The 26169-nt window shown below is 36.4% G+C and overlaps 2 protein-coding genes across 2 annotated transcripts in view; both read left to right on the top strand.

Annotated features, from left to right (window-relative positions):
* LOC134755910 (lachesin-like) overlaps positions 1-12533 on the top strand; it is a 173169-nt gene extending 160636 nt beyond the window's left edge. The window contains exons 3-9 of the mRNA XM_063692590.1: positions 3697-3904; positions 4521-4679; positions 4884-5012; positions 5773-6066; positions 7525-7620; positions 11607-11717; positions 12250-12533. Of these exons, the coding sequence (XP_063548660.1) occupies positions 3697-3904; positions 4521-4679; positions 4884-5012; positions 5773-6066; positions 7525-7620; positions 11607-11717; positions 12250-12317 (1065 nt within the window). The 3' untranslated portion in view covers positions 12318-12533. The remainder of the gene's footprint in view (positions 1-3696; positions 3905-4520; positions 4680-4883; positions 5013-5772; positions 6067-7524; positions 7621-11606; positions 11718-12249) is intronic.
* Positions 12534-24873: 12340 nt separating this feature from the next.
* Positions 24874-25587, top strand: LOC134756216 (uncharacterized). The gene has a single exon (XM_063693045.1). The coding sequence runs from the start codon at positions 24874-24876 to the stop codon at positions 25585-25587; it is 714 nt and encodes a 237-aa protein (XP_063549115.1).
* Positions 25588-26169: the final 582 nt, after the last annotated feature.

A 26169-nucleotide genomic window follows, 5' to 3' on the forward strand; every position in this document is an offset into this window, starting at 1 on the left:
CAAAACAATAACTTCTAAAATTAACACTAATGACACTAATAGACGAAAAAAACCAAAAGCCATCTCCGCGCCAAAAACTAAATCAGTATTTGCTAGAAGACAGTACGAGTTTCGATCAGCTAATGTTTATAACAAAATTAATAGTGAAATTGACAGACATATAGAGAGTGTAAGATAAAAGTAAGTAACTGGCTAAAAACTTTAAATTATAATGAAATTGAAGAGATTATTCAATTTCAATTTCAATTTATTTATTAAATAAAGATAACATGGTCTTAATTTTTGTTAGTATATTCTTAAAAATAATGTTAGTACTTTAAATTAAATTCGATTTTACATTTAAAATGATTTAATTAATTACAGGACAACACACATGATCAGCAATCATCTTTAGGATGCTGTTTGGGCTGTCCCTCGTTCTGCTCAGCAGAGACGCTGCATTTTTGCGCAACTTTGCTGCAAACCCATCGGTGCGTGACTCCGCGAACATGGTGGATGCGCTGCAGAATTTGGGCAGGCCAATCAGCATCCTAAAAGCATTGTTGTACTGCACCCTAATAACATTGTATGACTTTTGGGTATATCGGACCCACAGGCTGCCAGTGTAAAAAGAAGAGCAGTATGCCTTAAAAAGCGTAATTTTCACTGCTTTTGAACACCTAGCAAACTAGCAAACCTGAGGGCCAGCATGTTCGCCCTCACACACAATGCTCTTCGCTCTCTCTCCATATCGGCATCGTCCTTCGGACGTCCTTATAAAATAAAACCATATTTACACACACAAACGCGTACATACACACACACACACACACACACACACACACACACACACACACACACACACACACACACACACACACACACACACACACACACACACACACACACACACACACACACACACACACACACACACAAATACATACAATAATAGATAGATTCGTTTAAATAATTGTTGTATTATGTAATATTTCTTTCCCTTGGTACTTTTTTACATTGTAGTGTAACATTTGTAAGGTGTTTTTATCTGTTGAAACAAACAGATTCTTTGTCTCGCGAAAGATAACACTATGTACCTATATGAACATACATATTAGACTAAGCAAAACAACGTGTGGAAGAGCGGTGTTCTCTTAACACAAGTATTTTAAATACTTACTTAAAAAGAGGCACCAGCACAGCTATTGTAAACGTAATCGTTTGTTACGGAATAAATATACATATTTAAAAAAAAAAACCTATAAACTCACTATGCAGTGGGTGGTAAAAAAAAATTACCTTGTACATCCAATTGTGTTATAATATTTACCAATGTCAGTATCTAAAGAGGAAAATGAGGACTACGTTTGTATGTAGGAGCGGCCGCCCACTATCCTCTTAATATACTTATTTAAAAACGTCGCATGCATTCAAGTTCTGTCAAATCAATGTTTAAACTAAGTTTTATTTCTGGCAGAACTTGCTCTGAAATATGTTAAGTATTTCCACTATTTCCCATACAAACGGAGTTTCGTTCCCATTTTAAAACTACATACGTGTTGGATTGTAATGAAATGTGCACATACAATGATATGAGGAGTTACAGCTACAGTTATTAGCTACAGCTTATAAAACAAACGAAATAGAGCAAAAACAAGTTTTGTATTAAAAAACTTAACTTCGCTGTATTTTTTTAACGATGGTATCTGAAGCTACATAAACTAATTACAGGCATAGATATACCTTATCCTATTGTAAGTACAAAGTTTCAGAGCAATCTAGCAGCTAGCTACTCGTTTTAAAATGAGAGAGTAACTACGTTTGTATGGAGAACCGAGTTTGCTGCGGACTCTAATAAAGATCTTTACACCGTATGTACCGAGATCTTATCATCAGATTTAAAATAATATTTGAATATTATTAAATTAGCACATTACAATTTGATAAACACGTGTATTTCGTATACATATATTCTTTAAACTCCTAATGGTCATGTGTCAATGTCAGTGTGTCGAGTAAAATAAGTATTTTTATTTCATAATTTAAGTACACTAACATCTTGGAAGGCTCAGGGACCGCCGCAAGTCAGGTCGTCATCATTAGAGGGGTTACCGTCCCATTGCATAATAAAATGGGTAAAGTTTCTCAAGTCCATTATAAATTAGACAGCGGCTGAGAACCGCATCACTTAAGATAGGTAAGATGTGACCCGGCACGAGTCTCGGCGCCCAAACTTCCCCTATATTGCCTCCGCAATCTTGATAAAAAGAACTAACCTACTCATGAATCAAACTTAGAGCTGGATTTAGAGATAAAAGATGCGCGTCGAACTTCTGAAACTTAAGGCATTTTCTTCTGAAACCAGCTTAATTTTTACTTTAATAGCTTATTAAGATAGACTTTGTACTTCAAGATACGCAAACTTTTCTTAATAACCAATAGCAAAACTTGATCACAGAGCTTGGTAGCTTCGGAACTTAGGTACTTCGGGATCTATTTCACCTGAATAATTAAGTTTGAATCATTCCGGGGCGTAGATTAAAAGTAGCAGGGTTGTTGGAAGCATAACAATCTCTGTAAAATGCATTTTAAGCGCTTAATGCTGCGGAAATTGGTGTGAAGCGGGGACGCGATGGCAGCTCCGTGCAATTACACAGATGTCGCGCCCGCGCCGCGCCGCGCCGCCCGGCACTCGTAAATGTTCAAGTTCAGATGTTTCCTTTATTGTTTCATTTAACCATCACTGCTAATGCTCAAACACTTTTTGTATTCATTCGAAGTCCGATTACCTACAAGGTGATTTATCGTAGAGTAGATATTTACATAAGTAGATATTATGTACTTTCATTATTTGAACGATAGCTTTTATTTTTTATTAAGACTTGTATCCTTGAATGGGAGACGTTTTCTTTAATTTCCGTTATGTCACTCGTCAAATTGTAAGAACGATTGGAAATTATTGAGGCACCGCATCTCCCCCTGCGTCTCCCTGGCCTGCTTACTCCGTGAAAGGCATGTCCACATTTTTAATATCACGTGACGTGTGATGTTCACGATAAAGAAGTGAACATTGAATGACTTCGTTTTATCATATCTAAGGAAATTCCATTACCTCCAATACTAATGCGTCTTTAAAAATGTACACCTTTTAAAACTTAAATAAATGTACTTGTACTAACATACTTTGGTAGTGTAGCGTGTTATTGATAAATTATTAGGTAGCTATTTAGTATGTAGGTATATAATCGGACGTATGAATAGTAAGTAGAATAAAGTTAAAAAAAAGAGTATAAAGAATTCCTTTCTTGAACTTCTTGTTGCCTAGTTAGGAACGATAAAACTCGAGTCTTCCCTACATATCTTTATAATTAAATAAAATATCGCTCAAACATTTCTTAACTTTCGGAAACCACATGATCATTGTTTTGAACCGAACTAGGGACTTATTATATTATGGACTATAATAGAGTTCTAAAGTGATACCTATTACATATCGCTCATAGCTGTGGAAGAAGAAAAAAAACAACGAATTTTTGTGGTTTTTTTTTGTGTTGCTACGGTACGAAGACAGTACTACTACAAATAACCTCAGTAAATAGTGTAAATACCATGCCCTATTCTTTCTGAGCAAAATGGATTCAGGATTTAAATTCAATATTCCCGCTTGAATCATTGTTTTCACAACAACCATGCATTAATAAAAACTATTCTGAACAGGTAGCATGGATGCACTTCGAGCAAAGTGCAATATTGACCGTGCACAACCACGTCATCACGCGCAACCCGCGCGTTAGCGTCACGCACGACAAGCACCGCACGTGGTTCCTGCACATCTCGGACGTGCGCGAGGAGGACCGCGGCCGCTACATGTGCCAGATCAACACGGTCACGGCTAAAACGCAGTTCGGATACTTGCACGTTGTAGGTAAGGAAGCAATAGCTCTTTATATAACTTGCTCGTGAATGTCATGCATGACAAGCACTGCACATGGTTCCTGCACATCTCGGACGTGTGTGTCAAGCACGACGAGCACCGCACGTTGTTCCTGTAAAGTATCTCTGGAATAAACAAAGAGGGCCACTTCAACACAATCACGGCTAAGACACAGTTCGGATACAAGTCAAGAAGGTTGCTTTTATTTTAAATCATATTCTAAAAGATAACTAGCTCCCTTTGGGACGGACGCTTCGGGTACCTACTGGAAGAAGTTACACACGCCTCTTTACTAAATAATATGTTCATTTGTAAATTTAGCTAAAGCGTAGACCTAGATTGTAATTAGTTTCTATTTTGACCTTATACACATCAGAATATGCAGAAAATTTTTGTTCTGAGCTTCCGCAGCAGGAAAGACCTTTTTTTAATTTTTTTATAATATAATTCAAGCCATACGACAATCCATTTTCGACGCCAACTCAAGGAGTAGGTAGTACATGTTAACTTTCTTATTGAACATAAAATCATCTACCCCTACACAACATACGTCAAACCAAGGAATGGTTGGGTAAAAGAGTTAATATGTATTTTCCTTTGTTTACAGTTCCACCGACGATAGACGACTCTCTAAGTTCGAGCGACGTGATTGTCCGAGAGGGCGCGAACGTCACCTTGACGTGCCGTGCTAATGGCTCTCCTAAGCCCACCATCAAGTGGAAGCGGGACGACAATTCAAAAATCTCCATCACAAAAGGACATTCTGGTTAGACATTAATTGCCTACATTTATATTGTAATGTTACATTTATTCATAGCAGTTGTAAAGTGCTAATTAGAGTACTGGTACTGGTACAAATGCAGATATGGCCCATTTAGCAAATCTATTTTCATTGCTAATTTTATTTAAGGATTTAGAAAAGAAGTAAATATTGCAATTTGCGGTATTATTAACTGATTTTAATTTTCAGTGGCCGACTGGGAAGGTGAAGTGCTGGATATGGCGCGTATTTCACGTTTGGACATGGGCGCGTACTTGTGCATCGCGAGTAATGGCGTTCCACCTACCGTGTCCAAAAGGGTTAAAGTCAGCGTTGATTGTAAGTACATATACTGTACCTATAGTTTATAAAAACTAGATATTAACAGTATTATAAACCCAAGTAATCCGTCTCAAGTATGTTTAGTTTAGTTTGTCTCGTAATTAAGTAGTAACATGTTACCTACCTAATGTACCTAATATATGTATATCTTGATTAACGCTTTTAATGGTAACTACTTACCGGTCAATACTTACATGGTGTAGTCTCCGTCGAGACCTATAATTGTCAGAACTTAATGGAATTGCGTTTTTTCTTCTACTTCCTTAGACCACACGAGGTCCGAGGACTGATGTGTTAACATAAAATTGCATTTGAGCCCAATCAAACACTAAGAAGAGGTTCAGAAAAATTAATATACAAATACATACTCATAAACTCAAAAGCTAAGTAATAGTGCCCAAATAAAATAAACAAATAAATATTATAGGACATCCTCATATAAATTGACTAAGCCCGACCTTACAGTAAGCTTAAGAAGGCTTGTGATACCTATAATACTCAGACAATGATATATATAATATACAAATACTTAAAATACATAAAGAATACAAATACATAAAAAGCACGCATGACTCAGGAACAAATATATACAATATATTGCTGATTTATATGATGTATCTATTTCTGATACTTTAACAACAAGAGCGATCTCTTCCAGACAATCTTTTATAGGTGATATGATTAAAATATAAATGATGGCTTAGCTGTGTCCAGTTATGTATGTACATGTATTATACGTTTTTATATTTTGTTCCAGTCCCCCCAATGTTATGGATTCCTCACCAGCTGGTCGGGGCGCCTCTTTATTATAACGTAACCCTGGAATGCTTCACCGAGGCGCATCCCACGTCTCTGAATTACTGGACCCGTGACGACGGCCACATGATTCATGAGAGCTCCAAGTATCATATGGAAAATACACTCGGCGTTCCGGCTTACAAAACCCATATGAGGCTGTTAATCAGACATATTACTACTGAAGATTATGGAACATATAAATGCGTGGCCAAAAATCCGCGGGGAGAGTCGGATGGAACGATAAGGCTATATAGTAAGTTAACCTTTCATTAAGCAATGTAGGTCAAGAATTTTTATGAGAATCATTAGAACAGTTAGACATCCATTGAGGCTTGAATTCACTACATGTGAGTTAAATAGACAATTCGACATCACTTTACACTAATATTATACGTAATTACGTATACCTACTTTGCTAACAAATAGCAAGCAATATAGTCATAAGGTCAGTACGGATAAGTGTAGCTACGAGGCAAGTGTAACTGACCTTCATATTACGTAAACTTATCGAGATTTTGATAATGCTATGATTTGTTGTCATGAGTAAATAAACTATCAATTGTAATTTATTACTAAAGGTGACGTTGTCAACCAATTTTGAGATTATCGTCATTTTGAATTTTCTCAATTTTTTAAATACGAGTTGGAGCCTACACGATGTATACAAGAGTGACTGGGGAAGGGTGTCTATCTCACTTGAGGCAAGTGTGACTGTATGTTACACTTGCCCCGTATCAGAGATCGTAAACAATCATTTCTTGTATTACCAATTTATCAATGACTAATAGCTTTTACCCGCGACTTCGTCTGCGTGGAATTATTAATTAAGGTACCTACCTTATTTTTTATCTCACCGGTATTATCATTCATCTAATAAGTCTAATAATCGTTATTCGCCGGCTGGGACCACAAGCGCCACAGTGCTATGAAGTGTGTTTGTTCCTATAAATAGAAGGTCGTTTTTGTTTTGTTCACATATTTTTTTCAGTCCTAAATTTAATTAAAAAAGGTTTTCCACCCCACGTTGGAACATATATGTCACAGTTACCCCGGATTATATTTTATCATAAATGATGATAACTAACTACGTATATAGTATAGATCAAAATTGATAAATAATTATCGTTTAGTATCACGGTTATTGCGTTTTAATAATATAATTATTTTATGTACTAACAATGTAGTTACACTTACCTCATTTTTCTGGACAAGTGTGACCCTGACTCTATTTTCATTAAAGACCTTAAATCCCAACTTCAAATCATCAAACAAACATAAAACAAAACATTGATTTCAGATAAAGTTGAACCATACCGTACCTTACCTACCTACCTACTACTACTACTACTGTACCTTAGGGCACAGTTCGAAATCCAACTTTATGATATTGATTTATGTGTTCAAAGTTAACTTTTACAAAATTATGTCACACTTACCCATATTGACCTTACCTATTGAACAAGATTGATACTTATAAGTAGTATCAGCTAGCAGACATCTTTATTATGAGATCAGCTATTCCTACATTTTGACCCATTACCTGGCGATATTTTCTATGAAACAGCAATAATTATAAGTTATTTTTGTGATTTATTTCTAAAACCAAATCAGACGCTTTACGATAGTAAGTACTTAAAATGTTGGAACCATAATTATATTTAATAATTCGTAGTATTATAATGTGTGTCATTAAGTTGTAATGTCTGTCCAGCTTCGTCACCGCCGACCACCACGCCCGACCCCCGGGCCGCGACCGTCCCGCCGCCGTCCAAGCCACCACGCAAAGACACGCCGGTACTAGATAAAGGTAATTACTTATTAGCTTACCTATGGTATTTAATAAATGCTCATTACTACATATTTATTTCATTAATATATAATATATGTATTCATTGTAATAAGTTCACCTACATAGGTTGTCAATTCCATCTTCTTTGTCGCAATATGCTTCTAATGTAAACCATATTTTTACGACGGTTGATGCAAAACAGGTTCCCTGCCCCGAATTGTTACCCCTTTTAAGTTAATGTAGATAGATATAATATTCATGAAATGTTAATTAATTATGCAATCGCCACATATTTTATAACAATTAAAATTAAAATTATATCGTGGGCAAATTAGTTTATTATTACCCGGTATCGCTGCCGGAAACGTAAACGGTAAAGGCATTGAGTCAACATTTTTATTTGGTCGGTTTCGTTTATTAAGAGATAATGGTACCTTTATGAGTTATGCTCGCGGGACCGTTCAGCTATATTTGTTGTTTGGTGCTGTTTCAGTTATTATTAGTGGTCGTTATATTGTTTATAGATCGTAAACTGTTACGGCAATCTGCTTGTCGCCACTGGTAGTTTGTTAACAGGCTAAGAGTTACGACTCTCGTAAAATATAAACAAATCGCTTATAAACAAACCTTTTATGGAGTGACCTGAAATATTATATTGCGTTAGTAGGTGTTACTTTGTATTGGGCGGTTAAATTATAGTGTTGTAAAATAATAACCAGTAGTATAAATTATAAATATGATCACATTTTACCTCCATATTGTTGTTAACTATTTGGTTACCTACCAAAAGTCACAAGATAAACTAACAGCAGTTTAAAAAGTAATTTTGTTATTCTAATCAGTTTTACAATGGTAAATGTCACCTTAATAAAATTATGAAATAATATATATATATGTACTATGTACTTATATACGAAATCAACAAACGAAAATAATAAATAGATACGAGTAACTTAACTACTACTAGCGTTTCTTGGTTAAGTGACTAATTTACTACTTAGTATGTAAGTACTTCACTTCTGTGGTACCTGATCCAGTGAGATTCACGCTCCCAAACGTCACCAATATGTGCCTCTTTTGGAACATTTGATGATAACCTTAAAATAATCCTGTATACGATAATAGATTCAATCATGATGTCATTTCAAAAAGTGAGCTGGATCTTAATATTACTTAAACAATATCCAAAATACAGTATCATAATAAAATGAATAAATATTAGGGGATATCTTACACAGATCAACCTAGCCCCTAGATATACCTTATCCTACTATAAGTACAAAGTTTCAAAGCAATCTAGCTAGTCGTTTTAAAATGAGAGCGTAACTACGTTTGTATGGAGAACCGAGCTTGCCGGGGACTCTTAACTTTTCATACAAGTTATATGGCTCGAAATGGAACTTTAAGTTTAATTTAATTGGTACAATGCCTCAAGGGCCTATTTTAGATTTAAGCTAGCTAAGGGGCCCCAATCTGCGCACCGCACAAATGCTCCTGTGGCATTGAGGTGGACCAGCTGGGGCGCCACGGGCTTGCTTGCCAACGTAGCGCGGGTCGCCTTTCGCGCCACGCTGCACTTAACGACATAATCCGTCGGTCACTTGCCACCGTCAACGTTCCAGCTGTACTGGAGCCTGCCGGTATAGCCAGAGACGATGGCAAGAGACTCGACGGGATGTCTTTGATTCCGTGGAAGATGGGACGTGTGCTCGTGTGGGACGCAACTTGTGTTGACACGCTAGCGCCGTCCCACCTCCACGGTACTACACACAAAGCCGGCGCGGCAGCGGAGGCGGCCGAGGCCCTCAAAAAGCGCAAATACGGGAGTCTCGACACCAACTACAACTTTGTTGCGTTTGGAGTCGAGACTCTTGGTCGGGCCCCGCAGCACATGGCCTTTACCGGCAATTGGCAAAACGGCTGGTGGATGGGACCGGAGATAAGAGAGCTGGCAGCTTCCTCGCCCAACGCTTGACCATAGCGATCCAGCGAGGAAATGCTGCCAGCATCCTCGGCACCATGCCACGGGGGCCCATTTTAGATTTAGTTTTATAGTAGTTTTAGTTTAGTTAATTGTAGTTTAATTTTTACTATAAGGCTTTATTTATTGTTACTATTATTAAGTATTATCTATTATATTATGTAAACTGAAAATAAAAATAAAATACATACTTAAAAGGGTTTCTAAGTTAGGGATAGGAATATTTTGAAAATTTAAATTTAATAGAAAAATTAACGTACATAAATTTGTGCCCCATCATTCAATAGGGTTTTAAAAATGATTTCAAGGTATTTAAGCTAGCTATTAATTTCGTTTACGTAGAACCACTGTATATATCTTGTATGTAAATAAAGAGATTTATTTTTATTTACTATTACTTTTGAGATATTTATTTAAATTGTATGGTGTAAGGGACCATTGTAATCTGTCTGTAATGCTTAATATAACTAATGTATTAAATTTGATAATTATTAATACTGTTTCCGTGTAACAAATAGATTTGCAAATACCACATAGCCTATGTCAGACAAAGCAATCAGTGTTTACCGCTTTATTGACCTCTTCCTTGAGTAGGGAACTATGTAAGCACCCATGAGGCTGACATGTTCACCTAGTGCCCAAAGCCTCAATAAAAACCAGATTAAAAAAAAAACAAATAAAAAAAAAATGTAGACGACAAGAATCGGTATAATAAGTAATCCATAAAAGATAACCATTGCAGACTTTTTTGTAGACCAATGAAATAGAGACAATTCCATCATACATTGTGTTGTTATCTGAAACGGATTGGGCAGCGTTTACGATTAAAGCTAAGAGCTTTTCTAACTTTATTAGCAAATATCGTCATACTTATTTCAACCAATTTACACAAAACCTTTACAAATTATACGCCTTAACCTTCCTCAAGAATCACTCTACTCTTAGGTAATAACCGCATAAACTCGCTTAATAGTAGTGATAAAATACGGGCCTGTAGTTGCAACCGCTGTGTGGTGGTGTCGTCGTGCACGCTCCCAATAGTAGGTATGATTAAAAGAGCATGTTGTATGTTGTGGGGGCGGATTCATAAGTCCGCGTTATTACTCGCCCGTTATTGGGAACTTGGGCATTTCCCCGGTCGTGCTGCCGCCGGACCATGGCAACATCTTGCACGACAACCTATTACGAGCAAGTGTTCACTTCCGCTCTCGTTAAGCCTCACGATACTTTTATCATAAGTTTTCAGTGTCTACTTTGAAGCTCGAAGTGGTTTAAGCAAGAAATTAAGATAATAAATCGCACGTTGCATAACATAGCTGTACCTGTCTGAAAGTTTTAGCAGTTTTTTCGCGTTTACCGCAGCTCAACATAGTACAATAATTCTAAACAAGATATATTACTTATTAAGCATCAGAATATATATACCGTAACCAAATAATGCTACACGTACATTTTTCAACACGCATACATCGATGCATATTGAAAATCAGACATGTGAAAAATGCCCACGAAGCATGCATTAAAATCACCATATCTACCAATTTTATTTTTCCTTGCACTCTTGAACTTGAAAAATCCATTTAACCGATGCGGCGTCTCGGCGCAAGTTTGCGGGCGGTTGTTTTTGCGGCCGCGGCACCGCCGGCGCGTCGACACCACCCTCTGTTTTCTTTTTTGTAACCATTACGAATTTACGGCCCGACCACTCGACAATATTGCGCAACTTTTCAATAACTGCCGGCCAACCGCCCGCCGTACCCTGCCATATTGAATCCTTTACTCAATGAGTATCATGTCCGCCTGTAATCTTTATATCATTTGGGTTTCACTTACGTAAAATTCAGTGACGTAACTAAAGTTAATTCAGTTGAGCTCAAGTATTTTGAGTTTTATACCTAACTTTGTCGTAGGTAGTTTAAGTAGTTACTTGTAGTTTCTCTGTATTGTTTAATAATTGCCGATTGACACATTATTTTCACATTGATTTAGATAATTCAAAATTCACTATTTAATTTTTTCATAGGTACAAAGTATCAGTCCAACCTGAACGAGATCGACAAGGGCAAGCAGAAGCCCGACGAGGGCGGTGGGAAGTCTCATCTCAACTGGGTCGGGGGCGCATCGCAAGTCACAGGTACTGCTACAGAAACTTAGCTGCTCCTACCTAACTAACATCCCTCGATGTTAGCTTTCAGTATAGTTCCATTAGGCAAACTGCATTAAATTAAATTTGCATGTGTGTGTGTTGCCTTTGCACGTAAAAAAAGTATTCAAGTGGAAACCTTATAAAAAATGCTGTGATTTTGAACTTAAGGCCAAAAAAATCTAATCGAATATTTCACAATTCTGCCTCAGCCTTGACAACCTTCTTTCCATTTATTTATACTTCTTTTTGTACCTATTTATATTAGTATAACTAATATATAAAAAATTGTTTTGTTGTATGAATGTATGTATGTATGTATGTATATACTTTATTTTTTGGGTTTTTATACTTTATTGTTTGTTTAATGTTTTATCTATATAAAAAACTTACTTACACGTACGTGTCTTTTATAAGGCATAGTATCTGCAATTATTAATAAATATTTATCAAAACCCATAAGTAATAAAAACAGGTAATCTCAGTTAGAAATAACTTCTACCACCGGCTGTTTGTTCCGCAGGTTATGCTGATTGGCGGAGGAGTCAAGCATGGATTCTAATTTTGTTAGTAGTACTACCTTATTTTTAATTAGTTAATTACCTTTGAACCATTTAATTTTTTGCTGGAATTTCCGTATTTAAGCTAGTTATAATTATAACGATTATTTTGTACAGTTAATTGGACTAAACCGAATGATATACCTACTTGAATTTTCATAAAAAAAGATTGCTGCAGTTAACCCATGGAAAACCCCGAGCTTAACTTTTTTCAAATGCATTTATATACTACACCTTCCTACATAGCTTAATACAACTGCTCAGTAACTTTTTTAAAGTGAAATAAAAAGTTTAATTATATTCAGTTAAGAGGAAAGGGGACGACCGCTTCTCCATGCTAACGTAGGTAGTCCTCATTTTCCTTTCAGGATATTAATATTACAGAAAATATTTTTACACAATTTGATTTATATTAACCGTAGCTGTGTCCTTTCGTTAGATTTTTTTAAATATTATATGAGTTAGGAGCTTTTAACAAATTATATCGAATTTGTTTTACGCTCCTAAATTTTGTTACAATCAAAACATCGAAAAAAGTCAAACAAATATGTTAAACGTATATTAAATTGTATAAAAATATTTTCCATGATGTTAATATTCAGGGAGGAAAATTGGGACTACGTTTGTATGGAGAAGTGGTTGTCAACTATCCTCTTACAAGGAGAATAAAAAAAGAAAACAAAGAAAAGGTATATTTAAAATTAGAATGGTTTTTAATTTTATTTACATGTAATGTCCTCAGAATTGTAGATAACTTCAAAATATTAATAGGGAACGTGCATTAACACAGCACAGGAGCAGCAGTAGGGGGCAGCACAGGATACCCCTGTTTATTAGCGCGAAGTGTAAATGTCAAGTTTATGCTTCCAATATAGCCCACAAGATGGCAGAACCTACAATGCATAATAAAACGTACGTGAACTATAGAGGGCGTCACTTTCTTTGGCGTGAAGTATCAATGTCAGAGTTAATGTTTTCGATTCAGGCCACAAGACGGCAGACCCTCCAATGCGCACGGCCCCTATAATAGTGTAGTCAAATCAAGCTAATTCTGCACCGAATTTAATAAGAGACTGTATGATACCTGTACGACAGAACAAAGTATTCAAAACTCGACATCTCTGATGACATTTTCAACACTGTCATTGCAAAGTCTGCAGAGTTAGCTTGGTCCGACTCAATTACCCAATAAATGGAATTCATATCAACATTTCTAAGGACACAATTGACACAAATATACCTAATACTCAATATCTTTACGGTACGGTACGGTAGCTATGGGAATATTGCCAGCAAACTGAGGCAACTCAGGCAACAAATAAAACAGTAGGCAGAACTAATGGAGCCGTATGTTATGATTAAGAAGAAAGTATTAGTACTTCGACCTCTTTTCAATTTTCAACTCATAATATCGGGAACTATGGATTACTCCATGTTGTGCTAGAGCTTATGGATTGTCAAATATCACTTAAGGTCTTCAAAACAGGTATCTACTTAGAATCATGACTTGTAGATGGTCATCGTATTATATACATTATCTATACAATGGTGTGCTTAATTTAATCAAATTTCTTTCACATAGAGTAAAATCCGTTGTTGTTAATTATAAATGTTTAAACTATTATGGACAACAGTTCCTTGAACTATATGTGGATGTCTCAGACACTAAATTCATTTTTGATGGATTAAAAATATGTAACGATTCTAGTGTTTGAGACAAACACGTACCTTTTTACAACACTTCTCGGTGTAGCAGATTTTGATGACCACGCCACGTTAGGCGATATCAGTGTTTGTTTGTGATCAGTGAACCTGCACAGTAGCGAATGTATCCCAATATGTATGTAGATGTTAAACGTTGCAATAAATCTGCTGGGCCGTGAATAGTAAATTTTATTCTAGAACACTGCACACGAATTAAATAAATATTAAGTGCACTAAACTATAATCATAATTGTTATTTTGATAACATAGATTAAGACTGATCTTTAGAAAAATGTCCAAAATTTGATTTGTGCTTATTTATACACCTCATGTTCGCTGTGATACAAATGATAAGTTGACGGGATTTGCAAGATTATTGTACAGATATAATTTTTTATTTAATTTAGGCGATTTGCGTCCAAATTTCTAACTCACACGTTTATTTCCCCATATTGATTAGTACGTATTTAGGTATAACCTTAACCTGGTTATTGCCTTTATGAAACAGAAACCTCATGTTTATGAAGTGTTTATGCCATTTGAAATGGCGATATTTTAGTCAAAATTAAACATTTTTATTTTTACAACTGATCAAGTTTCTTCGGTCAATTAAAGTTTGTATAATGCATTGTACGTATATGTTATCGTTAACATGTTGCCAAATTGCTAACTACATTTAAGAAACTGTAATGCTACTTAGATAGGTTGTTGTAAATATACCCCTAAGCCAAAGCAATGAAGTGACTAGTATCTGAGAGTATATCTATTGATAATGTAACTATGAGTTTATTATAAGAAGCGCAAGCAATTGTAATATGTACTACTACATGTCACGGTACCAGAGGAATAGGTTATATAAATTAAATAAAGCTTGTTTTAAAAATAGATTGGTTTATTTGACCTTCCCGTCCGCCATTCGCGCATGAATTTAAATAACTGCCCTTATTGAAGTTTGAAGACCAACAAAGTAATTTATGTAAAAAATCTCCTTCCGTCATAATTTGACGGGGCGAAATGTTAGCAAACAATCTGCGGCGAATCTTTGAAGATTAGGTCTGGCTTTGGGGCGCCGAAAAGGCTCCAACTATGTATGGCGGCACGCCAACTCCTGTAAGCCAATCTAACTTCTTTTAAATGTGTTTTTGATGTAAAGAACACATTACGCAATACATCGCCCGCAGGCTCAACAATTTTGAAGCAAATTAGCTTTTGATTTAGAGCTTTAAGTTTCTTCCCTATAATTTGACGTGGGAACTTTGGGAAAGTTTAAGCTTTAGCAAAATAGGAATACACAATTAGAGCGCGTTGAAATGACATTTAATGAAGTCTTATGAACTTTAAACAAATATAAAATAAATGTTTGTTTGACAGAAAAAGGTGTTTAAATATTTTATTACTAGTTAATCCTTACATGCATGATTTTTTGCCCAAACTATTATAATTATTTGACACCTGATGACACGTAGGTAATTGTTACGGATTCTGGTGTCTGATTCTTGATAAAAAGGAATAATAAATATATCGTCTACATATGTAAATGAAAATATTAAAAAATAGTTATTTGTTATTTATATTTATTCAACATTATACAAGGGTGCAAAGTTGTATTTCACCCGCGAGTGTTTCAACACACGAGAAGTAAAATACATTTGCACCCGTGTGTAACACAAAACTTTTCACCTCACTATAGCGAGGAAAGTGCAACATCCACAGGCGTTAGATCATCTTCATCACTGAAATCACTCATTTTTTTACGATATTATAACAAAAAACTCTGGAAATTCTGTATTTTTACGCGAGAAGTTTTTAAGTAAAAAAATTGTTGACAATGTTGACATTTCTGACGTATGAAATGTCAATGATGCGTTTTGAAATTGCATCGACTCAACTTGTGCGTTCAGAATTATATTTAACATCATTATTAAAAAAACAAACGTTTCTTATGGAACTTTAAGGTTTATGACATAAAATCATTAAATAAAGCTAAATTTGGTATTTTTTATTAGATTCTCAAACCATTTGTTTAATGATAATTAATATCAAACGAATCATTATTATGAGCGTTTTACGTTTTGTTATCTGTCAAGCTACTTAAACACGCTCCATCCAAGGTCAAATTACTTTCCCCACTAGTGGATAAAATGCGTTTTTCCCCGCTTGTTTTAAAGGATAAAAGACAACTTTCCGAGCTAGTGTGGGGAAAAAAACATTCCATATAGAACGTACTGTAAACTGCTTGCCATCAGGCCATTGGTCTGCTAGTTTATCCTACTTATATCATAAATAAAAAATACACCTCGTTGGTATATAAGTAAATAGAAAGCCACGTATTATACATGACGTGTCCGCATATAGCTTCTTATTTTGCCATGTATATGATAAATACGTATTGTTTCAGAAGCTTTCAATTGGTAACCCAAGTGCTAAAATAAAATTGAATTTTTTTTTTTCTTGGTAGTCATACTTCTAGTGTCTGTAAATGGCAAGATATGAACGCTGTGTCAACTCACCTCGGTCTTCCCTAAAATAAAAAAACTTAGTCTTGTTAATCCAGTCTCACTAGACCAAGCCTTAATATTCTGTTTATAAATTATCCACCGTAACCTAATTGGCCTTTGGCAAATCCGTTTAATAATTGATCATGATTACGTGATCAGTGGCTGTCATTGAAATTTGCACTGTACAGAATATAATATAAAGTTTAAAGTTCAGTGACGCTAAGAATAGAGGAGTGCAGTGTTGTTACCGTAGCTTCATTACTTAGCCGCAACACGGAGGCAGGTGCGTGCTTCCGGAACCGGATATCGGAGGACAAACAAAATTAACGCAATGAGCTGTGCACGTAGAAGACAGTCCTTAATTTAATACTCGAGGATCAAACAATTAGTTAACAAATTGAAAAGCTTGGATAAACAGGTGGTTAACCTGATTAAAGTGGGGAAGTAATTGGTTAGGTAGGGGTTACCCTTATCAAACTGCTAGTTAAATTCCAATATCCATCTACTACCTATGTATTACTAGGTATAGTTTATAGTACAACAAATTAGTCACGCGGTAGAGTGTCCAGCAAAGTTCAAAGAAAAAGGAACTGGCGACGCAGCAACCGTGTGTAATATTAAACAAACCATTTCGAGCTACTGTTGACCCTAACTGACTGACTTATAGATCAAAAACTTATCAAAAACACACTTCCAGGTGACCTAGAAACTTGAAGTTTGGCATCAAGGTTGACTATTAGGTGTATATAGAGGGAAACATTTGAAAACTAAAAATTTTGATAATTTGATGGAAAAAAAATCATATATTGATAATTATTACATTAATTTAGACTTATAGATCAAAAACCTAACCCACTTCCAGATGACCTATTAGAAACTTCATACTTGGCGTCAAGGTAGACTATTAGGTGTATATAGAGGAACAAATCAAAACTGAAAGAAAATTGATAATTCGATGGAAAAAAATCATATTATAGGTATTGATAATCATTAGATTAATTAAGACTTATGGATCAAATATCCCCACTTCCAGATGACCTGGAAACTTGATATTTGGCACCAACGTAGACTATTAGGTGTACATAGGGGAAAAATCGCAAAACACTGAAAATTGTTGATAATTCAATGGAAAAGAATATTGATAATTATTAGATTATTAAGACTTAATATCTGAGAGACATCAGAAAACATATAAAACTCAAAAATGCGCGTTTTTCCAGAGATAACCTAGCTAGATCGATTTTACGCCCCCGAAAACCCCCATATGGCATATTTCATCGAAATCGTTAGAGCCGTTTCCGAGATCCCCGAAATATATAAATATATACAAGAATTGCTCGTTTAGAGGTAGGTATAAGATAAGAATATCTGGGAGACTGGGCTTTACTCGAAAAACATATAAAAACTCAAAAATGCGCGTTAGCCCATAGATATAGCTATCCATGCCGTAATCGGCAACCGGGACCCTAGCTAATTACGAGCGTGTGCTCTGATATGGCTGGCAAAGCCGAACTTATTTTTAAAAACTATCGCAGGTGAAGCTGACCAGAATTATTGTAAGTATAATTATAAGAGGGTTTCGGCCGGGACTTACTCGTACGTATCTGACGTTTCGCATCAAGTTCAATGAGACGAGCGTCTTCAAAGTTCTTTACGCTTTGCTCGAAAAACATATAAAAACTCAAAAATGCGCGTTTGCCCATAGATAAGACCTAGCTAGATCGATTTTTCGCCCCCGAAAACCCCCATATAGCAAATTGTTAGAGCCGTTTCCGAGATCCCCGAAATATACATATCTTTATTCAGTATTAGAAAAGACATATATATGCTTACATTTTTATACAACTACATAGTGTAGTGACCCTGGTCACTAGGCGCAGCACAGCTAAGTGACCAACCGACGTCCCTAAGTCGTTAGAATAAGGTCTACAATTGGTCAGTCAACTGCACTGTCCAGTGAAGATAACTACAAAATAATATAGGTACTTTAACATTTTATGAATAAAGTAAGCTACGTCTGTTCCCCGTACTAGTATTAAACTGTATCACGGTATATACAAGAATTGCTCGTTTAAAGGTATAAGATAGACCAAAAACCTAACCCACTTTTAGATGACCTAGAACCTTGATATTTGGCATGTACAACGTAGGAAAATATTTGAAAACTGTAATCTTTTTACAACTGACCGCGCATTAGCGAGGGTCTCCTTTTCAGCTTGGGCAAAGCTGCTTTCATGATAAATACTATAGTCATTTCTGTACAAAAAGTAATGATATCCCAACAAAAACACAAATGTGAAATGAGAGCCAAGTTCAATATTAAGAATATATGTCGTTGTTGACTCGTCGACAAAATAATTGAGATCTATATGGGCGCCAAGTTCTGTGCTGTGTAGAAAATCCTGAAATTATAAAGGATTTGTCTTGTGTGGTTTTTATGTATAGGCTATTATATTAAATTTGTCTGTTACTTTCCTAAAATTTGGTTTGTTGGTAAAACCTAGCCAAGTCAAATCCTTTACCTCATCGCCAATTTAATGCAAATAGCAATTACAATTCCTATGAAAATATGACGTTTAAAGGGGTACCGCTAATAGTACAGCGGCCAGATGGCCTAAAACACCATTCGATGTGACTGGTCAGTATACTACCGACAAGTGGTATCGTTGTCGGAGTCTACTGAGTACGAAATAAGAACTTGTCACTTTCTAAGAGTGTGGGGGGGATAACTGTGACGTCACAAAATCGGCAGTACAAAGTTTTTAACTTTTTTCTTTTAAACTTGCCATGTGGGGTACCAAATGAAAGGGCATTGTGAGTAGATTACAAATATATAACATAGTTTAACATTTTCACTACTTAGTCTAACAAATTATTAGAAAACGCTCAAAAATTTCACAATCCTGAGTTGATTTTGAACTGCTCTAAATTGTAAATGGCTGAATGGATTAGTCCAAAATTTATATACAATGACTGTGAATATCCCCTATATTATGTCCAAAAACAATTAAACAGATATATTCAAAAATAAGAAAAGTACACGAAGTTGAATATCAGTATAATTTTCTGGTCTAATGTATGTATTTATTTTGGTATAGTATAACAGAAAATTATAGTGTTATTCAACTTGATGTACTTTTCTTATTTTTGGATATATCTGGTTAATTATTTTTAAGACATAATATAAAGGACATTCACAGTCATATTGTATAATATTTGGACTAATCCATTAAGCCATATTCAATTTAGAGCAGTTCAAAGTCAACTTTGAATTGTGAAATTTTTGATCATTTTCTAATAATTTGTTAGACCAACTAGTGAAAATGTTAGACTATGTTATATATTTGTAATCTACTCACAATGCCCTTTCATTTGGTACCCCACATGGTATGTTGAAAGAAAAAAGTTAAAAACTTTGTACTGCCGATTTTGTGACGTCACAGTCATCCCCCCACACTCTTAGAAAGTGACAAGTTCTTATTTCGTACTCAGTAAACTCTACCGAACACAACGATACCACTTGTCGGTAGTATACTGTTTTAGGCCATCTGGCCGCTGTACTATAAGTCAATACTGAGTTTAAAGTGGTGCCGCTACACTTTGTCGCTGCTAAGTCGGTACTGAGTTTAAAGTGTTACCGCCACTTTGTCGCTGCTAAGTCGGTACTGAGTTTAAAGTGTTACCGCCACTTTGTCGCTGCTAAGTCGGTACTGAGTTTAAAGTGTTACCGCCACTTTGTCGCTGCTAAGTCGGTACTGAGTTTAAAGTGTTACCGCCACTTTGTCGCTGCTAAGTCGGTACTGAGTTTAAAGTGTTACCGCCACTTTGTCGCTGCTAAGTCGATACTGAGTTAGTTTTGACGGACTCTAGATGGATTTGATTGATTTTTAGGTACACACTTTATCAAAAAAGACATGTAATGTATGATTAGGATTTGAAACAATTAAATATTGAAGCAGAGCTGCTAAGCAAAAAATAATATACTTTTTCATAAAGTTGCTGTTTTAGTTTTATTATTTTCAGTGTTGTTCCCTATGCGGTGACAGTAACACATAATATATAATATATGTATATCCGTGTCGTTAGAAAGATGCATCATTTTCCGAAAGGCTTTCTGGTCATCTATCAAACCGTTATAATATAATCAATGGTGGAAGGATAACGTCTCGGATACAGGGAAAATATGGTGAGTAAACAAGTCAATTCATGTACCTAACACAAATTTTTAGCATTATGCACATACCTATAACTATTCGTCGAGTGGAAAAATCTCGGGCCCCGTTCAAATCCCTAATCAATCAAATGTAAATAAACAATTTTCGTTTTTACATACCTACACCTATTAAATACCTTCTCTACATCATAGTCGCATTTGTTAAGGACTATTTACATATGATATACTTAATAAGTAGGGTATGTAAAAACAACACGGTTCAAATTCTAATTACAGACCTCATCATATTTACCAATCACTTGATACTTTCTAGGTCGAGGTGTCTTTCTTGCTACTACAACTAGGTAACCTACCTCTACACGTAGCTATTACAATTTTTTATCTATTTTCAATGCATCGATTGGCTGCAATTGTAAAAAAATATAAAAAGGCATTCATTCGGCAATGAGTCTTTTTCGGGAAAAAAGAATTAATTTGATCTATAGCGAGGTTTAGACTAGCAAGAACTTGCATGCAATTTACGTTACATTGCCAACTACCAAGGTAAACTGCATTCAAAATGTTCTTGCTAGTCTACACCTCGCTAATCTCACGGAAAAAAGAAAGAGCGCGCCGCGCCCTGAAGTATATCAAGAATCAATCGTTTTTTTAGGGTTCCGTACCCAAAGGGTAAAAACGGGACCCTATTACTAAGACTCCGCTGTCCGTCTGTCCGTCTGTCTGTCCGTCTGTCACCAGGCTGTATCTCATGAACCGTGATAGTTAGACAGTTGAAATTTTCACAGATGGTGTATTTCTGTTTCCGCTATAACAATAAATACTAAAAACAGAATAAAATGAATATTTAAGGGGGGCTCCCATACAACAAACGTGATTTTCTTGCCGTTTTTTGCGTAATGGTACGGAACCCTTCGTGCGCGAGTCCAACTCGCACTTGGCCGGTTTTTTTCAAACCTATGTAAAATTAAAAAGGTTTTTAATTCTTTTGTCACATTTTGACGTTTTAGTTGAGTTTTAGTTATAGTCATAGGTACATTAATTACATTATGAATACTAACACATTAACCTTTTGAACGCTTTACATCATAAACAAAAACTTCACTGTCACGCCATGGTAACGGGCGCAAGCGAGCGAATGTAAACTTTATTTGAAAGTGTTAGGGTAGCAGAAGGCAAAGTAAACTGTCTCCGAACGAAAACAAACCACCGGGAGTACCTACGAGTATGTAATTTGGCTGCCATCGGCCTCATATAGGACGCCATAATTTCCAGAAGGCAAATTAATCCAAGCACGGCTGGGCTGATCGGCGGTCAGCGCGTCCTCGCATACTAATGCTATTGTTTATCGAAGGGAGCTAATCTGTGCGCACCAGCCGTCACTGTCCACCCTTGAAATTATAACGGATCACTTTCGGGCTCGTCTAATCCGCGCCGCCTCGATCAACCGAACGTGCCTGGAGTACAACGCGGTGTTTCTGTTCATTACCAGAAAATAGGTACAATCATTGCGTTTATTAACTTAAGGAAAAACGGGGTTTTTGTTAGCGCGTTAGATCCGGCAGACTGTACTGTAGTCACATAATATGAACGTAGTGTAGGTTCTAGCTATAGGAATTCTTTTATTGCATTCACCGCACGTCGCATGTTGTCGCGTCATCATCGTGTATTTGTAAATCCTTAGGTGACTTTCCGTTCATGTCATCTCGGATATAAAAAGATACCTGATCCGATACAAAATGACACATTTTAGCAACTAAAGTGAACAATTTTAGTTGCATAAACGCCGACAGGTGTTTATAAAGCCCAAATAAGTTTTAATAAAAAACAAGCTTTAAATATTTCCCATAGACTATAAAATCAACTTTGTTTTAGCAAAAAATCGACACGTTAATTTTAAACCTTAATTTAAACGATAGAAATTTCAACGCTTATTTCTTTATAAAGGACTCGGCTTTTATGCCAAAGTATTTTTTTTTATCGGGGCTCGGGACTCACTACAATGTTTTGGTATGCTCAGACTATAGTTGCCACGTTTTGACAATTTTCTACAGACTTAATTAAAAGAGATATCAAAAATCTGAAAAAAGGGGATCGTTCAAGAACATGAAAGGATTGATTTTATCCAAGGTTATTTTAAACGCTGTAACTTGAGTTGCAGCGCTTTACCATTTAACGGCAGGGCAGGGCTAAGAGTAGGTAGGTATGTGTGTAAGGTTGGCAAATATGTGAAACACTAAATATAGCGAAATTGCCTAAGGGTATTTTAAATCATAAAACACAGATTTTAATTGCTTCAGTGTTACATGTGTAAAATTGCACAATAGTCATCTCGCTTTGAGTGATAATAAAAAAGAAACCCTCAGCCCTACCTTTATCGTTATCGAATAAAAATAATCCAGGGATTTTTCGGATGATCGTAAATTATAACAGGCTCCATGGGGCGCCGAGATGTTCGCGCCTTGGTTTAACGGCTTTCAGCGCCCACACCGGTTATCTACAAACATTTACACTGTGACTTAGCAAACGAACGAAAAATATTTCAGCTTCTACTTAAATCTGCGCTCAAATCTGACCAACAGAAGCCATGAAAAATAAACAATAGGTACAATTTATTAAATATTGTAGAAATTCTGTGGTAATTAAATTTCATGAAACAATGGGGATCTAACTTATAAGTACTAGCAAACGACTGAAAATTTGAATAAAATAAATTGCTTGGCCTTCAGCGCATGCCAAAATCGATTTACAAAAATTAATAAAAAGAAAGAGCAATCCCTTTTTTTTCTAACCTACTGTTTCGTTAATTAATTATGGTCAAATGAATCTGCTACTCAAAGGTTGTCTGGGAGAGATCGCTCTTTAGCGGCAAAATTAATAGTTAGAGAGTTAGCTTTCCTTTCAAGGTTGTGGTTTGTACAGTTTTCATTAACTGAGGTGTGCAACTGTGCACTGCGCAATAACGAGTAATTAAAATTAACTAAGATATCATGAAATATACGTTTTATCTATACATTATATATCTATACTCGTATGTACCAAACATTCTGCGTTGGTGGGGACACATAATATACGTATACAAATATATTTTAAGGGCAAGAAGGCGAGCTATTGAATGTCACTCATTTAAAATTAACAAGATGTTAAGCAAAGTCTAACAATAACCATTTCCAGAACGCAAATTTTTGTCGGTGCGAAGCTGAAAATCCCGATATCAACAAAAGTGGCAAGTGAAACTAATGAATTATTCATGCCGGCGGCGCGCGGTGCATGTTCTATCACTGTTTTATCTATTGCGGACAGAGTGCTACACAAACCTACAGTAGGATCCCAACACTACAACTTACCCATAAAAGATAAGCGAAGGTCGTCAGCTGGGAAGTAGTTAGGTTCAAAGTATTTACATATTATGATTAAAACTTATTATAGTTTTAGGGCTAGCAAGCTTAGCAAGCTCTGTAGTTCCATTCCAAGTGCATAAGTAATACCTGTTATCTGCTTACCATGAATAAACTTGTTTTAAATTACAGAAAAAAACGGTTACCATTCTGATTTCCCATTCTAATTTCAAATAAAAAAGCACAAAATAATAATAAAATTTAATGATCAAACGCCTGAACAGTGACACGATTACCCCGCAGATCTGCGGGGAAACCGACCTACTGCGGCATACGACGTTGCGGCGTGTTTGCGGCGGCGGGGCGACCTGCGCCCCTCGCATCCGCAAGGGTTAACTACCTTGCAACCAACAATTTAAGTGCCGTTTGAGCAGTCCTGATAAGCTTCATGTTCAAAATAAACATCACCGTAATGGATGTTAACGAAATAACTACAAGCGGCTATTAATCATCCATTTAGGGCTCCATAGCTCTACGGGACAATAAAGTTTGCATTACAAAAGTATTTCAAATCATGCTTCATCTCCAGTTAGTGTTCCTATACCTGCAACTGCGACCATAGTCCAATATATCAAACAGGTACCAATAGGAAATAGCTACAAGAAATCTTATTGTAATTAAAGTAAGAGAGCACTCTACTTATCTCAAGCTAGGTATTAATAGGTTTATTGGAATAAACTACGTGAACGGAAAACGCCCACACCAATTGTTAAGGTACTGGAGAAGTGGTATTCCCAGCAGAAGAACGTCGTAAGATGGAAATCTACTCTATCCACAGCTAGCGGACTTAACTGTGGCGGAAGGCAAGGTGGAACTATGTCCCCGGCGCTCTTCAGCATCTACATGGACGGGCTTTCGCACGCACTGACAAGGACCGGGGTCGGATGCTCCATCAATGACACAATGGCCAACCACATAGCGTATGCGGACGATATGGTCCTACTAGCGCCATCTGTGGGAGCAATGCGTGAGTTACTCGCAGAATGCGAGAGGTACGCCACCGAGCACAATATGACGTACAATCCTGACAAGTCGGAATTTATGCTTATGGAGGCGGCACATATGCCCGTACACATACCACCACTGCTGCTCGATGGGGTTCAATTGCGTCAAGTGCACAAGGTCAAATATCTTGGCCATATTCTGCTTTCTACCTTAAAAGATCAGGATGACATAGAAAGACAAAGGCGAGCTACTGCGGTACGGGCGAATATGCTGGCTAGAAGATTCGCCAAATGTAGCAACGACGTAAAAAGGCAGCTATTCCTCAGCTTCTGTACAAGCGTCTACACAGTGGAGCTATGGGCCGACTACACCTGTGCGGCGATCAGTGACTTGCGCGTGCAGTATAACAACGCCTGGCGGGCGTTGTTCCGCTTGCCGCCCTGGTGCAGCGCGAGCGCCATGTTCGCGGAGCGGCGCGCGCCGGGCTGGGCCGCGCTGCTGCGCGCGAGGAGCGCCACCGCCAGAAAGGCGATCTACGTCTCCTCCAACACGCTGCTGTCAGCGGTCAGAGTGGGACGCCAGTAAGCTGCACGAGCGCTGGAGGGCCTACCACAAGCCTGTTGAATCGGGGTCGGGGTGACCCGAGACGCAGGTCCTTATTTAAAGATTTTTGTGTATTTGTTTTTGTGTTTGTGTATGTCTTAATCTAATTTAATTTAATCATATATCATTATGTAATTAGTTTTAAATGTTTTAAATTCATATGGTTTTTTTTTTCTGGATTAAATAATTTCATTCATTCATTCATTCATTAAAAATGGGTTAGCGTTTATGTAAATAGAAATACATTTATTTGCAAGAATGTAGGTTACTGATTCATTCTAAGCATAGAGTAACTTATACTAGAGCGGTACTGTCATAGTAAATTTTGTAACCCCAGTAAATTCACTGCCATCTGTCGACACACTTTAAAACTAAAAATAAATATTTATAAAAATACGATAAAATGTATTTAAATATGGATAAATGATTTTTTTATTTGCATTATTTATTTTTATATGATTTTGACCCATGTTCTTTCACTGGTATGCGTTAAAATTATAAATAACAAACGAAACAGTCAACGCCCTCTATACGAGTGTAGGCCAAAACTAGTGGCGCCATCTG

This window comes from Cydia strobilella, chromosome 3 (assembly GCF_947568885.1).
Source record: "Cydia strobilella chromosome 3, ilCydStro3.1, whole genome shotgun sequence".
NCBI classification, from domain to species: domain Eukaryota; kingdom Metazoa; phylum Arthropoda; class Insecta; order Lepidoptera; family Tortricidae; genus Cydia; species Cydia strobilella.

Coding starts and splice junctions, on each gene's coding strand:
- LOC134756216 (XM_063693045.1), top strand. CDS start 24,874: ATGTCCCCGGCGCTCTTCAGCATCTACATGGACGGGCTTTCGCACGCA.